The sequence below is a fragment of the Cynocephalus volans genome, chromosome 3 (genome assembly GCF_027409185.1).
Source record: "Cynocephalus volans isolate mCynVol1 chromosome 3, mCynVol1.pri, whole genome shotgun sequence".
Classification (NCBI taxonomy): Eukaryota; Metazoa; Chordata; class Mammalia; order Dermoptera; family Cynocephalidae; genus Cynocephalus; species Cynocephalus volans.
This window is the reverse complement of record NC_084462.1, coordinates 145,818,983-145,831,458: the sequence shown is the minus strand read 5'-3', so window position 1 is coordinate 145,831,458 and position 12,476 is coordinate 145,818,983. Positions and strand designations below refer to the sequence as shown.

The 12,476-nt window shown below is 37.5% G+C and overlaps 1 protein-coding gene across 6 annotated transcripts in view; it reads left to right on the top strand.

The window, feature by feature from the left end:
• Positions 1–650: 650 nt before the first annotated feature.
• The window catches only part of WDR89 (WD repeat domain 89), a 37,103-nt gene continuing 25,277 nt past the window's right edge, over positions 651–12,476 (top strand). For 2 of the 6 annotated variants that reach the window (XM_063091270.1, XM_063091269.1), the window contains exon 1: positions 923–1,020. Coding sequence is in view for 1 of the 6 variants with exons in the window: in XM_063091268.1 (XP_062947338.1) it covers positions 9,892–9,938 (47 nt within the window). In the remaining 5 variants the exon portion in view is untranslated. Of the gene's footprint in view, positions 715–922; positions 1,021–1,185; positions 1,255–1,623; positions 1,653–9,865; positions 9,939–12,476 lie in introns of those variants that run through there. The other 4 variants (XM_063091272.1, XM_063091271.1, XM_063091273.1 and 1 more) reach the window with 4 other exon arrangements.

The window sequence follows — 12,476 nt, the reverse complement described above, 5'->3', positions numbered from 1 at the left end:
TGTTGTAATAGCAAAAATTCTACAACAGAATATTAGTATCCACTTAGTACAGTAGTAACATTAAGTAAAATATTTGTTGGAAACAACATTTGTCTTTTAGGAGCATACATGAAATCTTTCCATTTTTCCTAAGCGTCCTTGGCCTTTAATGGGATAAAAGCCCAACGGAACACTTCAAAACTACACTAAATGTCAGCGGGCATTATTAACAATAAGGAAGAACTCTACTGTAGTAACAACCACGTTTACCGCTATAGGACTTGAAGGTCCGGGACTACAAATGCCAGAGTTCCTTGAGGCCGAGGTGGAGCTACCTTCAAATTGCTAACTTTTTCATCCAATGACACAGCCAAAGAACCCCTAGGCTGCATTCAGTTTCACCAATGAGGCGTGAAGGACTGGTTCCCTCGTGTTCAAACACTGAGCCTATGGGGATTGGTTCAGGGCCCGATTCTAACTACTAAGTTATTTCTCATCTGCAGTAGAAATCTCCTAGTCACCATAACCGTTCTCTACCCGAGCTGGGCTCTGTGGAAGCTCTAGTGTCTAAACGCTGAAGGGAACCCACGCTGCCCACTGTCAACGGAAGGATGCAGTCAGCTGGGGAAGAGGCGGAACCCGCTTTATTCATTCTTGCTATTTATTGGCCACGCAGCCAGACGACTCAAACCTTCGTCACAACCAACGGGATCGTACGACTTCCGTTCACGTAAGGTAGGGGGCGGTGCTGTGCGGCGTTATACGAAAGTGGGGGGTCTACGCAGGCGCAGACTTCCTGATCTTGTCCAATCGGGACCTAGCAAAAGAGGCCCGCCCCTGGCAGATTCCTCGCGCCTCCACGCCCCGCCTCTTTCGCTTCCCCTGAGTCAAGGCCCGCCTTTCTGCTGCTGATCAATCCTCTCCATCTTCCTTTGCGCATTTACTCAATCAGAGAGGTAGAGGGCGGAGTTCCGGTCCTCTGCTCTAAGCCGCGGCTGAGCTTGCACCTTTTCCGGTATCGGTTGGGGGCAGGCTGCTGAGGTACATTTGGTAGGACCGGGCTGGGTGAGGTCCCCGGGATGGGCAGCTGCCTCGGCGGGTGGTGACAGTGCTGGCTGAGTGTAGAAAGCGGAGTTGCTGAACCTCTAGCGCGGGTAGCGCCGAGGGCAATGGGAGGTGGCGGGAGGAGGGAGCACATGTTGGGGCTTCTCTTGCGGCGGTCGGAGCCCCTGTGTCAAACGGCAGTTTCTGCCGCGAGGGCCTTCTGCGGCTCAGGTGGGTGATGCCGACGCCGCCCCCGGCGCTTCCTGGGGGGACATTTGTCAGTAAAAGTTAAGCGCTCTGCCGTTTTTCAGGTAAGGATAGCCAGGACCTGTTTTCCTCTGCTCTTCCTCCCGAGTTCTTTGGACGCCCATCTCCTGGGTTAGATATTTTCGAGCTCAGAAAGCACATGGGAGGAAACGTCATGTAGTATGTATGTGCTGTGATACTATGTTAAACACTTTGCGAGTACTGTATTATTTAATTCACACAGCAGTGTAAAGATGGGGACTGTTAATGTTATCATTTTCGCGGGAAGAAACGGTCTTAGACATTAAATTAATCGTCCTTGTGTTCTCTTCAGCGTGTCTCTGACAACCTAAATTGAGTGTGGCATTCGGCTTCCATGGACGGTAAATTAATAGATGGTGTTGCTTGTTAAACGTTGCTCCTGTTTTCTTTCCTAACTTGAAATTATTTTAAAAGTCAGTACAACATACCTGAAAGTGAATTCATTGATTATTGTTATCGAAGTAAAATTTAATAGAAAGACATCGGAGTAGGAGCCAGTTAACTAACCTTTGACTGGACAAGTCACCTTGAGACTCGTCAGCTACAGAATTGAAGTCAATACCAAACCTGACTACTACTTAAGAGTTGTAAGGATCACATGAGATAATGAATTTAAAATATAAATTACTGATGTAAACTACATTTGACTGTTTTTGTTTTTCAAATTCTTTTCTGTGGGGCCTAGAGTATCATTGAACCTACTTGACAGAATAAAATAGTGGTAACATTCAGCCAAGTACCACTCAGGTGTGAAATACTGCTTAAGCCTATGTGGACCGTCTATTTGCTTGCCTAGGGTTCAGGACAGTATTCCCCTGTTAGTGCAGAAGTGTTACTTGTCTGGTTTGTATTTTTACCTTAGACTTCTATAGGTAGCATAAAGCAAGTCAGCCCACATATTTTTTGTTTGTTTGTTTTCTCTGTGGAAAGAGAGAACTTGATTTTATTCAGAAGTCTACAAAACAAAAAAGGTGGATAACTTGCTCACTGTAAATCAGAAAATAAATTCTGGGGGCCTGGCAATTTTTTTTTTTTAACATTTTTTTTTCTTGTTGCCATCCCAGTCCACATATTGCTTTTCTGAGTTTTTTTTTTATCTCACCTTGGATCATGATGCATGCAGTTTTTAAGTCGTATACTTGTTTTAACCTAAAATCATATCTACTTTTTCTGAAGCTTTTTTTTTTTTTTTTTTTAAGATGACTGGTAAGAGGATCTTAACCCTTGACTTGGTGTTGTCAGCACCACGCTCAGCCAGTGAGCTAACCGGCCATCCCTATATGGGATCCGAACCCGTGGCCTTGGTGTTATCAGCACCACACTCTCCCGAGTGAACCACGGGCCGGCCCCTTTCTGAAGCTTTTATTATTAGTTACATATAGGACTGAAGATACTGATTTTTTTACTTTTTTCCTTTAAGTTTTTTTTTTTTTTTTTTGAGAGAAGCAAGACTTTAACTATAGAGTTTTAAAGAACTACATTTTCAATGATTTCTATGTATTTTTTACATTTTCATTATTTGATATCAAACACAAGAGAATGTCTGTTTCTCTACTGGAATGATGTTCATGTTAAGTCAGCTAAACATTTTAAGGTGGATTATGTGCAAATCACTGCCAAACTATTAAAAGGATGCATTAATTTAATATGGCTGCTATAACAATTTACCACAGATTTAGTGACTTAACACAAATTTATTCTGTTATGGAGGTCAGAAGTCTAAAATCAGATTTGCTGTGCTAAAATCAGGGTGTCACAGGACTGATTCCTTTTGGGGTTCTGAGAGGAAGATGCATTTCCTTTCCTTTTTCATCTTCTAGTGGCCGTCTATCTTCCTTGGCTTATGGCTTCTTCCTCTAAAGCACATCTCTTCAATCTCTGCTTTCATCATCATAGCACCTTCTCTTCTGTAGTCAAATCTCCCTTTGCCTCCCCACCATGAAGGTACTTGTAGGGCTCACCCAGATAATCCAGGATAACTTCTCTATCTCTAGATCCTTAATTACATTTGTAAAGTCCCTTTTGTCATATAATGAAACATTTATAGGTTCCAGGAATTAGGACCTTCAGTATCTTTAGGGGCCATTATTCAGCCTACCACAACGGATATAAAGAAGGGTAAACATCTTAGGCTAGTGCAGTTTAAAGTCTAGTAGGAGCAAGAAAAAAATTCACATTAAATGACTGAGTTAGACTTTCAGATGCTGTGAAAAGAATCTTGTAAGTTACCACAGGTTGGTGCTTCTCCAACTCTCCACTGGAATATCTTTTAACAGCAGAGGTAAATGAATATTCCTGTGATATCCGACATAAAGCCTGAATTAACACTTTAGAAAAGTGAAATTTTTTGAATTCTAATATACCTTAAAAATTTATGTGACTTTTGCATCCAATTTCATAATATGTTTATGGTTGATGCTGTTTTGAATTCACATCATAATGTTGCTGTTCTAGGGAGAGAGACTGCTGTTTAATCTGTGGCTTCTCACAATTCCCTGTTTACTATAGTCATAGGTGTGTATTCCCCAGTTCAAGAAGCATGACCTCAGGTGATGGGAATTCATTATAAGGAAACCATTTAAACAACCATATAAAGTCTCAGATCCCATTGCTCCTAACTTAGAATGTGCAGTAGGCTCCATAGAGAACTGGACCGATGGTCCCTCATCACTGAGGATGCCAGAATTGCCCCACTGATCCCCTTCAATCCTCCTAGCAAGAAGATAGCTCTGATGTCTTCAGTTTTCATCATAGCTTCAAAAGAAGACAGCCATCTGTTGCTTTTTCATTTCAGGCTGGAATTCATAATTCTCAGGAGGCAGTATCTGATTGAATTGTGTTTCTTACCATCCAGTATGGATATGTTGGAATAGATAATGTATGAAAAAGAACCCATCTCCAATTAGGCAGTCAGTATATAGTAACTATTAAGTAAAATCTGTGCTTTTTGCATGGAGTAAGAAGGGGGAAAGTGCGAGAAACACGTGGGAAGTTTCTAAGGAACAGGCATGAAAGTGACCTACATTACTATTTTCTCATATTCTGTTGGCTACAAGTCTGTCATATAGCCACCTCTAACTAGTTGTGTGCCAACCTACTTATCTGCTGGTGTGCTAGCAGTCTCTGCTATAGTAGGCAATACATCCAGCCAGCTGTTTACAATTTGCCCTCAGCCTTGAGTTTCCAGCCATTAGTTTCTTCACCCTGTGTACTTTCCATTGTCATCCAAATGTGCAACCCTATTGGACAAAGTCTTTCTTTGGAGGGGGAGGCAGCTGGCCGTAAGGTCAATCCAAACCCTTGACCTTGGTGTTACCAACGCCACTCTCTTAACTGTGCTAACTGGCCAGCCCCTGGGCAAAGTCCTTTTTAAGCTGATTCCAGACCTGTGCTGTTATCAGGTCCACAGGAAAAAGCCTCATCCTTTGTCCTGATGAAGTTTGGGTATAAAGTCAGGCTGGTAACAATGCAGTGCAGCCATTTCTCCTTGTTCTTTTTGAGCAGGTAGCCAGCCACAGTCTCTTAGACTTTTCCCAGCATGAATCCTATCAACAGTTTACAGGGGACCTTCAAGCTGCTCTCATTCATGGTAAGGTGGGACAAGGAAGAAATTCCACAGTAATCCCATAAATAATTTTTTCCAAACAAATTCTTTTTTCAACCTCTTTATTCTGGTGCTTTTATTTTCTCAAATGTGTGTCAGGCTAATTGCAAAACTAGTTTTGGGGCATCTCTTCTGCAAGCCCAATGTTAATGTCTCTATCACCTAACGTTGGGGTGAGAGGATATAGTATGCAATTTAGAGGCCAAAAGTTTTTTATTTTTGTACACTTAAAGTACAATTTATTGGGGATTTTCTTGATTATATGATTATATAACTTAAAAAATTCTCCCCAGTAATTCAAACCTAAGCTATTTCACTTATTTGTTAAATGTTCACATTTGGATCACCCACCTCTGTATCTTGATCTAGCAAGTTGCCTTACTTGGTTTAGAATAAACTTCAGTGATTGAGATGAACGATAGAAATAATTTGTTTTTTTTTAACTGTTGAAAAATAGTACCAGTGTAGGGCCACATTATTTCACATTTAAGTATTTAAAATTGGACTCACTTAGCTTTAAATGCAGATTTTTCTTGGGTTCCAAGTTCATTTTGACAAGGCTAACTGGTTCATCATTCTAGCTAGATAAATTGTACAGCATATGATAATTAGTAAAACTCTGTTAACATTTAAAAAATAAAACTCCATTATGTGTGTTACTGTATTCTTTTCCAAATTTTCTTGCCTGAGTATTAATCATTAGAAAACAACTTAGAAAAGTATAAAGCACGAAAGTGTAGCATGATGTGATAGAAGAAGCACTTGAAGTCAGAAGATCTATTTAGACCATGCAAAATATGTAACTTTTCTGAGCTTTAATTTATTCATTTATAAAACAACAATAATAGTACTTGACCTACTTTAACTCACAGTAGTGAGAATCAGACAAAATGATAAATACTGTAGTCCTTTGTGAATGTGAAATTCTTCTATAAAAAAAATAAGATTATAAGGTTATATTATTTATTGTATCTAAAGGGATTCAAATTTAGCATTAATTCTGTTGTGAACTCCATTAGTACATGTGATTTATTTTTTTAAGCTCTAGCACAATTTTGCCTCTTTTGAGTTAGTAGCGTTTCTCCAAATTTTATTTTGCTTTGTTAACACAACAAGTTCGTTGGAAAATTAAAAGAAACCTCTTCCAGTGACTAATGAGCTTGGTGTGTCATTATAATTAAAAATATTTTCCTGATAATTTAGAATAATCTATTTATCATGTCAGTTAAGATATTTCTTTTACATGTTCCTTAGTGTTTTATATAGATAGATAGATAGATAGATAGATAGATAGATAGATAGATAGATAGATAGATAGATATAGATATAGATATATTGAAAAACATGATGGCTCTGTTCTCTTTGAGGGCATTCATCCTGATCTTTATTACTTTTTATTGGCTTTTTAAAAAAGAATTTCACTGTTCCTTGAATTGCAGCAAGCTAGTGGTTAAGAGCACAGATTCTTAAGCCAAACTGCCTGGATTGAGTCCTGACTCCACTTACTAGCTGTGTGATCTTGGGCTGTTTATAACCATTCTGTGCTTTAATTTCCTCATCTGTAAAATTGAATAATAAGTACCTCTTATGATGTTATGAGAATTAAATGTGTAAATATTTAAAATGCTTAAAACAGTGACTGACAAACACTGTTAAATAAATGCCTTCATCATTGATTTTATTCAGTCTCATCCATCAGGTGTTAATCTAAAATAATAGCTTGAGAGAAAACTTCAGGTAATGGCTAATATTTTAAATTTATTATATCTTACAGCTGATATTATTTTAAATCTTTCTTTAAGCATGTAAATATTTGGAAACTTGCATGTTTTCACCAAGCAACCACAATTTGCACTAGAGTTCATATCATTGATATTTATGTTATCTTTTTTTTTTTTTTTTTTTTTTTTTTAAAGATGTCTGGTAAGGGGATCTTAACCCTTGACTTGGTGTTGTCAGCACCATGCTCACCCAGTGAGCTAACCGGCCATCCCTATATGGGATCCGAACCCGGGGCCTTGGTGTTATCAGCACCACACTCTCCCAAGTGAGCCACGAGCTGGCCCATATTTATGTTATCTTTGTTGTATTAAGGCTTTCCACATATATATGCTCTAAGTATTTTTACTGTATATTGCTTGGTTGTTTGAATTATGATTCATTTCGGTTAGTGCAAATGAGGATTCTAATAACATCAGTTTACATTTGAATGGCCATTTTAAAATGCTTTGTAAGATATGTTCTTTATATCATTTGAGAGGCAGTATAAGAAAGTATTTAAGAGTGTGGGCTCTGGAATCAGATTTTAGTTCCAATTCCTTCTCTCCATTTGTGAGCTGAGTGATCTTTGGCAAATCACCCACACTTTCTAAGTTTTACTTTTCTAAATATAAAATGGGGGAAGTAAGTGTACCTACTTAATAGGACTGTCCAGAAGGCAAAATGAGATATAATGCATAAGGGAGCTGGCCAGTTAGCTCACTTGGTTAGAGCGTAGTGTTGGTAACACCAAGGTCAAAGCTATGGATCCCTTTACTGGCTAGCTGCCAAAAAAAACCCCCCAAAGATATAATGCATTAGCATTTAGAACAGTGCCTGGCATATAGCAAGAATTCAGTATATCTTAATTACTGGTACATCACTGATACACACAGAGGAAACGGTAAATAGAACAAATGGTGATGTCAGGAAACCAAGGTTCAGATAGGATCTGTGATTTAGTGAAGTTCACACTCCCCCCAGAAAAGTAAGCCCCCTCACGTCTAGTGCATATCTTTTCGCATAAAAACACTGCCTCCTTTTCTATAGTAACACCTCTTTAATTCATGTTGACTAGGTCTATCCCAGAGATGGTTCCTTCATTTCCCACTGTGTTTCCAATTCTTGGTTGTTATCAGAGTTTTTTATCTTGGTTCTGATTCTGTCACAGCTGTTTTCTTCCTTCATGGTCCTTCAGCCCTTCATTGCTCTGACCTGAAGTTGTTAGCACACATGACAAAAATCTGTTTTCAAAAAAGTAAGAAAGAAGAATAGGTATTGAGCTAAATTTTTCACATTGGTTGGTTGGTTGGGGTTCTTATTCGGTGTGATTCCATTAACCCACATTAACATATATATGATATAGCACTGAATTATTTTTATAAAGCTATTGTATTCTCTCTAAACTTTCTCCCTGTTTTCCCCTGAGATCATAAAACCAAATTAAGGTTTTTCTTAGGAACTAAGAAAGGAGTTTGAGAGTCACACAAATCCCCTGAGCCATTCTAAAAGTCGGAATAATACAATTTATGAATCATTGGGTTATTTTTTTAAATCTTAAGAGATTAGAATGTGGATTCATTTTTTGTATCAAAGACATGTTTATATCATATCAATAAAGGACAAAGTACTTACTGCATTCTGGAAATTTGAGATAGTTTGATCCTTTATTTTGTGAGAGAAGAGTAGCATTTTGACATATTGTTTAATTCCAGAATTTGGGTTTCGAGGTAGGACTAGCTATTAAATTATGTTCAGACCTTCAGGCGTTTATTGAGTGTTTACTGTATAAGACTGTAAGGTGATGTTTTCAAGTCCTAATCCTTTTCTTAGCTTCTTCAATTATGCCTTCATGGGGCTTTCTGAGACTTTAGGAGACTGGGGTGAATTGACCTCAAAGCTGGTGGTTGGCCGGTATAAGGATCCATGATTTATTTATGTAGGAACCTTGCTTACTCCGTAAAAAGGGATAACTGCCTCTGAGGCTTGAGCGTTGTTTGGGGATCTTTTCCTGTGTAAACTGTCATTGTTTTACATATACATGTAGTTCCATATCTTTGCCTCCTATCTTCCTCTATTAAGTGTATTGTGTGTGTGTGTGTGTGTGTGTGTGTGTGTGTGTGTGTTTATACTCCTCATGGAGATTCGTGGGGTAGGCTGTCAAGCTAGCCTCAAGCTGGTAGAGGATTGGTATTAGAGAATTGGGAACCATGCTCCCTGTCCTTAAGAAGTTTATACTCTACAGTGGGGAGAAATGATGATAAATATGTAAAACATAGAGGTAAATAACACTTTAATATGTTTAGTATATGCATAACATTGTATTTTGGCATTTAGGGGGAGTGTAAATTCACCTTGTAGTGGGTTAAGATAGAGTGTATAGTTCTAGGAGAATTTGAGCTGGATCTTGAAGTACAGGTAAGATCTTGAGTTATCTTAACTCAAGAAAAGGATGTAGGATTCTTGGAGAGAGTAGTAACCCTTTTTGTTGTTATATTGTGGGAAAAATGTTTTACTGGGTGAAATAACATTTTACCCATTAAAGTATTGATAGTCTATAAAATGCAGTGAGTAATGCACATGTTCAAACTTTCATTCATGCATCCTGTGCAGAAACATCTAAAGAATGTATTATACTTTATAAAAATTAAGTACAGTAATGTGTCACTTAACAACCTGGATATGTTCTGAGAAATTCATCGTGTGAAAATCAGAGTGTACTTACATGAACCTAGATTGTATATCCTACTAGACATCTAGGTTATGTGGTATAACCTATTGTTCCTGCATGAGTAATGTGTTGCATTACAACATTATGATAGCTACAGTGTCAGTAGGTGATAGGAATTTTTCAGGTTCTATATAATCTTATGGGGTCACTTTTGTATGTGTGGCATTGTTGTCTGAAACATTATGCGGTGCGTGACTATTTAGTTTTATGTACTTAAATGTTTGTGAAATCATATTTGCTTTATTTCCCAGTTTGTATGCTAAATGTCAGTATTTTGTATGACATGAAATTAATGCGTAATTATAAAACTCAAACTCTTTTATATGAAATTTCTTCTGTGGGAAGTAAGAATTTGTCCTGTTCTTGTCATCTTTGTCAAGGAACCAGGTAGACGTTAAATGAACTGTTTCCTGTCCTGCTCTGTGTCAGGCACGTAGGAGGTTATAGCAGTTGCCGATGAGAGGTATTGAAGAACTGAAGGAGGGTAATGCAGGGCAAACAGCCAGGAGATGGATGTGAAGGATGGTTTTCAAGGTAGGGTTTATTAGGTTGACTGTTTTCCCTTGCCTCTTTTTAATCAAAAATGATTCTGAGATTTTGAGCCTAGATGACTGAGAAGACTGTAAAGTTACCAGAGATAGAGAATATAGGTGTATGAGGTATATTTTAGGTATATTTAATTTGAAGTTTTGGCAGCATGTCCAAGTGTGTAGATCTAGGCAGACATTAGAAATATGGGATTGGAATTTTGGAGAGACAGCAGGATTGAGGGTTAAGTCTAGGAATTCACAATGGAGGTAATAATTTACGTTGCCGGGGAAGAGAGGAACTTCTAAGAAGTATTCAGTTCAATCTCAGTTATCATGGTTAAGAGCAAAAACATAAAAAATTTTTAATGTGTTAAGGCATCTTTTTGTTTGGAGACTGTAGTTAGGTTCTGAATGATTTTTTGCACTTCTCTTAATGTTTGGACCTGCTGCTAGATGGCAGTAGTAATCAGTGCCAAGGGCAAGGAAGGCGAGTATTAAAACAGTTTGATAACTTAAGACTAATTCATATATTTAGTAAAGTTACAATTGACAATATATTATTTTCAGTCATTTTTTTTTTTTATCCTTTACATCAGATCTATAAAGTAAGTGTGAAATTTTTTTCTCTTAATATCCGGCTTTTGCAGGATAGTTCAAGAATTATGCCTTTTGTTGGTTGTTTCTCTGATAACAGGATCTTTTGTTGTGTTCAGAAGAGAGGAAATGAGTTAGAATTTACTAGATTCTGATCTTCCCACAATATAGCACAAAAGTGGTTAAACGAGCTGATTCTACTATATCTTTGCAGGAGTATTATATAAGGTATATATATTTGTTTAAAGGCTTTTACCACTTACTGTTTTGATTTCTATTTTGACATATTCCTTTTAGATATTCTCCTAATTTGGGGTATTAAATAGTGAACCTACCTCAAAATATAAAAAGTCTTTAGCTGTCAATTTATGAATGTTTATAAAATAATACTTTATTGTATGAGATATGTTGACATGATTATAAGCTATCCAGTGTCAGGAAGCCTCATTCTGGCTTAATCTTATTTCAGCCACTGGTTAACTGGTTAACAGTGGAAATTTAAAGAATCATTACTATGTTAAAGCATCTTTTTGCTTAGTGACTTATGGTAGCATTTTTTGGGGAACATTCACACTGCAAATTCACCTTAGAAGTATCTAACCCATATGTGTATATATATTCGAGAGAGAAAGTGTGTGTGTATTTCGTTATTTATATATAAAAGAGATAGAAATTATATCTAATAGGTTATTATACAAGTTATCATTGACACTGTTGCATTTCTTTGAAATTCTCTGTGCCTACACTTACTGGTATTTGAGTGCTTTTTTTTGTGCCAGGCACCATTCTGAGCACTTATGAGGTAATTAATTTACTTCTTATAAAGCCCTATGAGGTTGATATTACTGTTCCCTACTTAAAGAATAGGAAACTGAAATACATAGCTAATAAAGCCAGGATTTGTTTTGTTTTGTTTTGGCAGCTGGATGGCATAGGGATCTAAAAAACTAGGATTTGAACCCTGGCAGTCTGGCTATACACCCATTCTCTCAACTATGGTGAGATACCTATCTCTCCAAGCCTCAGTTTCCTCATCTAAAAAATTGTAATTAAAAGACTATCTTTTAGGATTATTGGGAGGGTTAAATGAAGCAATGCATGTTAAGAGGCTGACTCAGTAACCAAGAATATTTATGATCAGTTGATATTAGCTGTTGTTTGGTCACTTTCCTGGTTTTCTTCTAATTCTTTTTTTCCTGGTCTTCATTATAGTTTTGTGTTTTTTTCCTCCTCTGCCCATTCCTTAAACAGTGGTGTTCCAGGTCCCATTCTTGACCTGCTATTTATTGTCATTCTGTATAATTCCCCATTCAGCAAGCACATCCTTTTTCCTACTTTTTAACTACTGCCTACTTCCTATAGTCTAGCGGCAGAATCCCATACTTCCCCCTGGGTCATATGTAGACTGATGTATCCAAATGTTTGCTGCACATTTGCCCTTGGCCACCTCTACAAGTCCCTTGGGCTTACTATGGATAAAACTAAAAGACATTTCTTTGTTTTTCCCCCATTTTCTTGATTTTTGGATTCGCTTTCTGACTCAGTCCCCCCAGTTATCCAACCTAGGAGTCAGCCTAGATTACTCCTTCTCTTCTTCTTTTTTTCCTCTTCCTCCTCACTTCCAAATTCAGTTGGTGCCAGGTTTCACTCATTCTACCTCCTGAGTATTTCTCAAGTTTGCATTTTTCTCTGTCTATCTTGTCTGGACTTTTTAAGTAGTCTTTATGGTCTCCCAACCTCCAGCCTCACATTTTCCTCCTTAAATCCACTTTCTACATTATAGATATGGGCATTGTAAAATACTGTGTAATGTTCTTGCTTTAGACCCTTTCCAATTCATTTATTTATTTAAAAAACAAACAAAACAAAAAATCATTTATGTATTCAAACTGTTTAATATTGTGCTAGATAAAAATAAGATACTACTTTAATGATGCCCCATAACTAA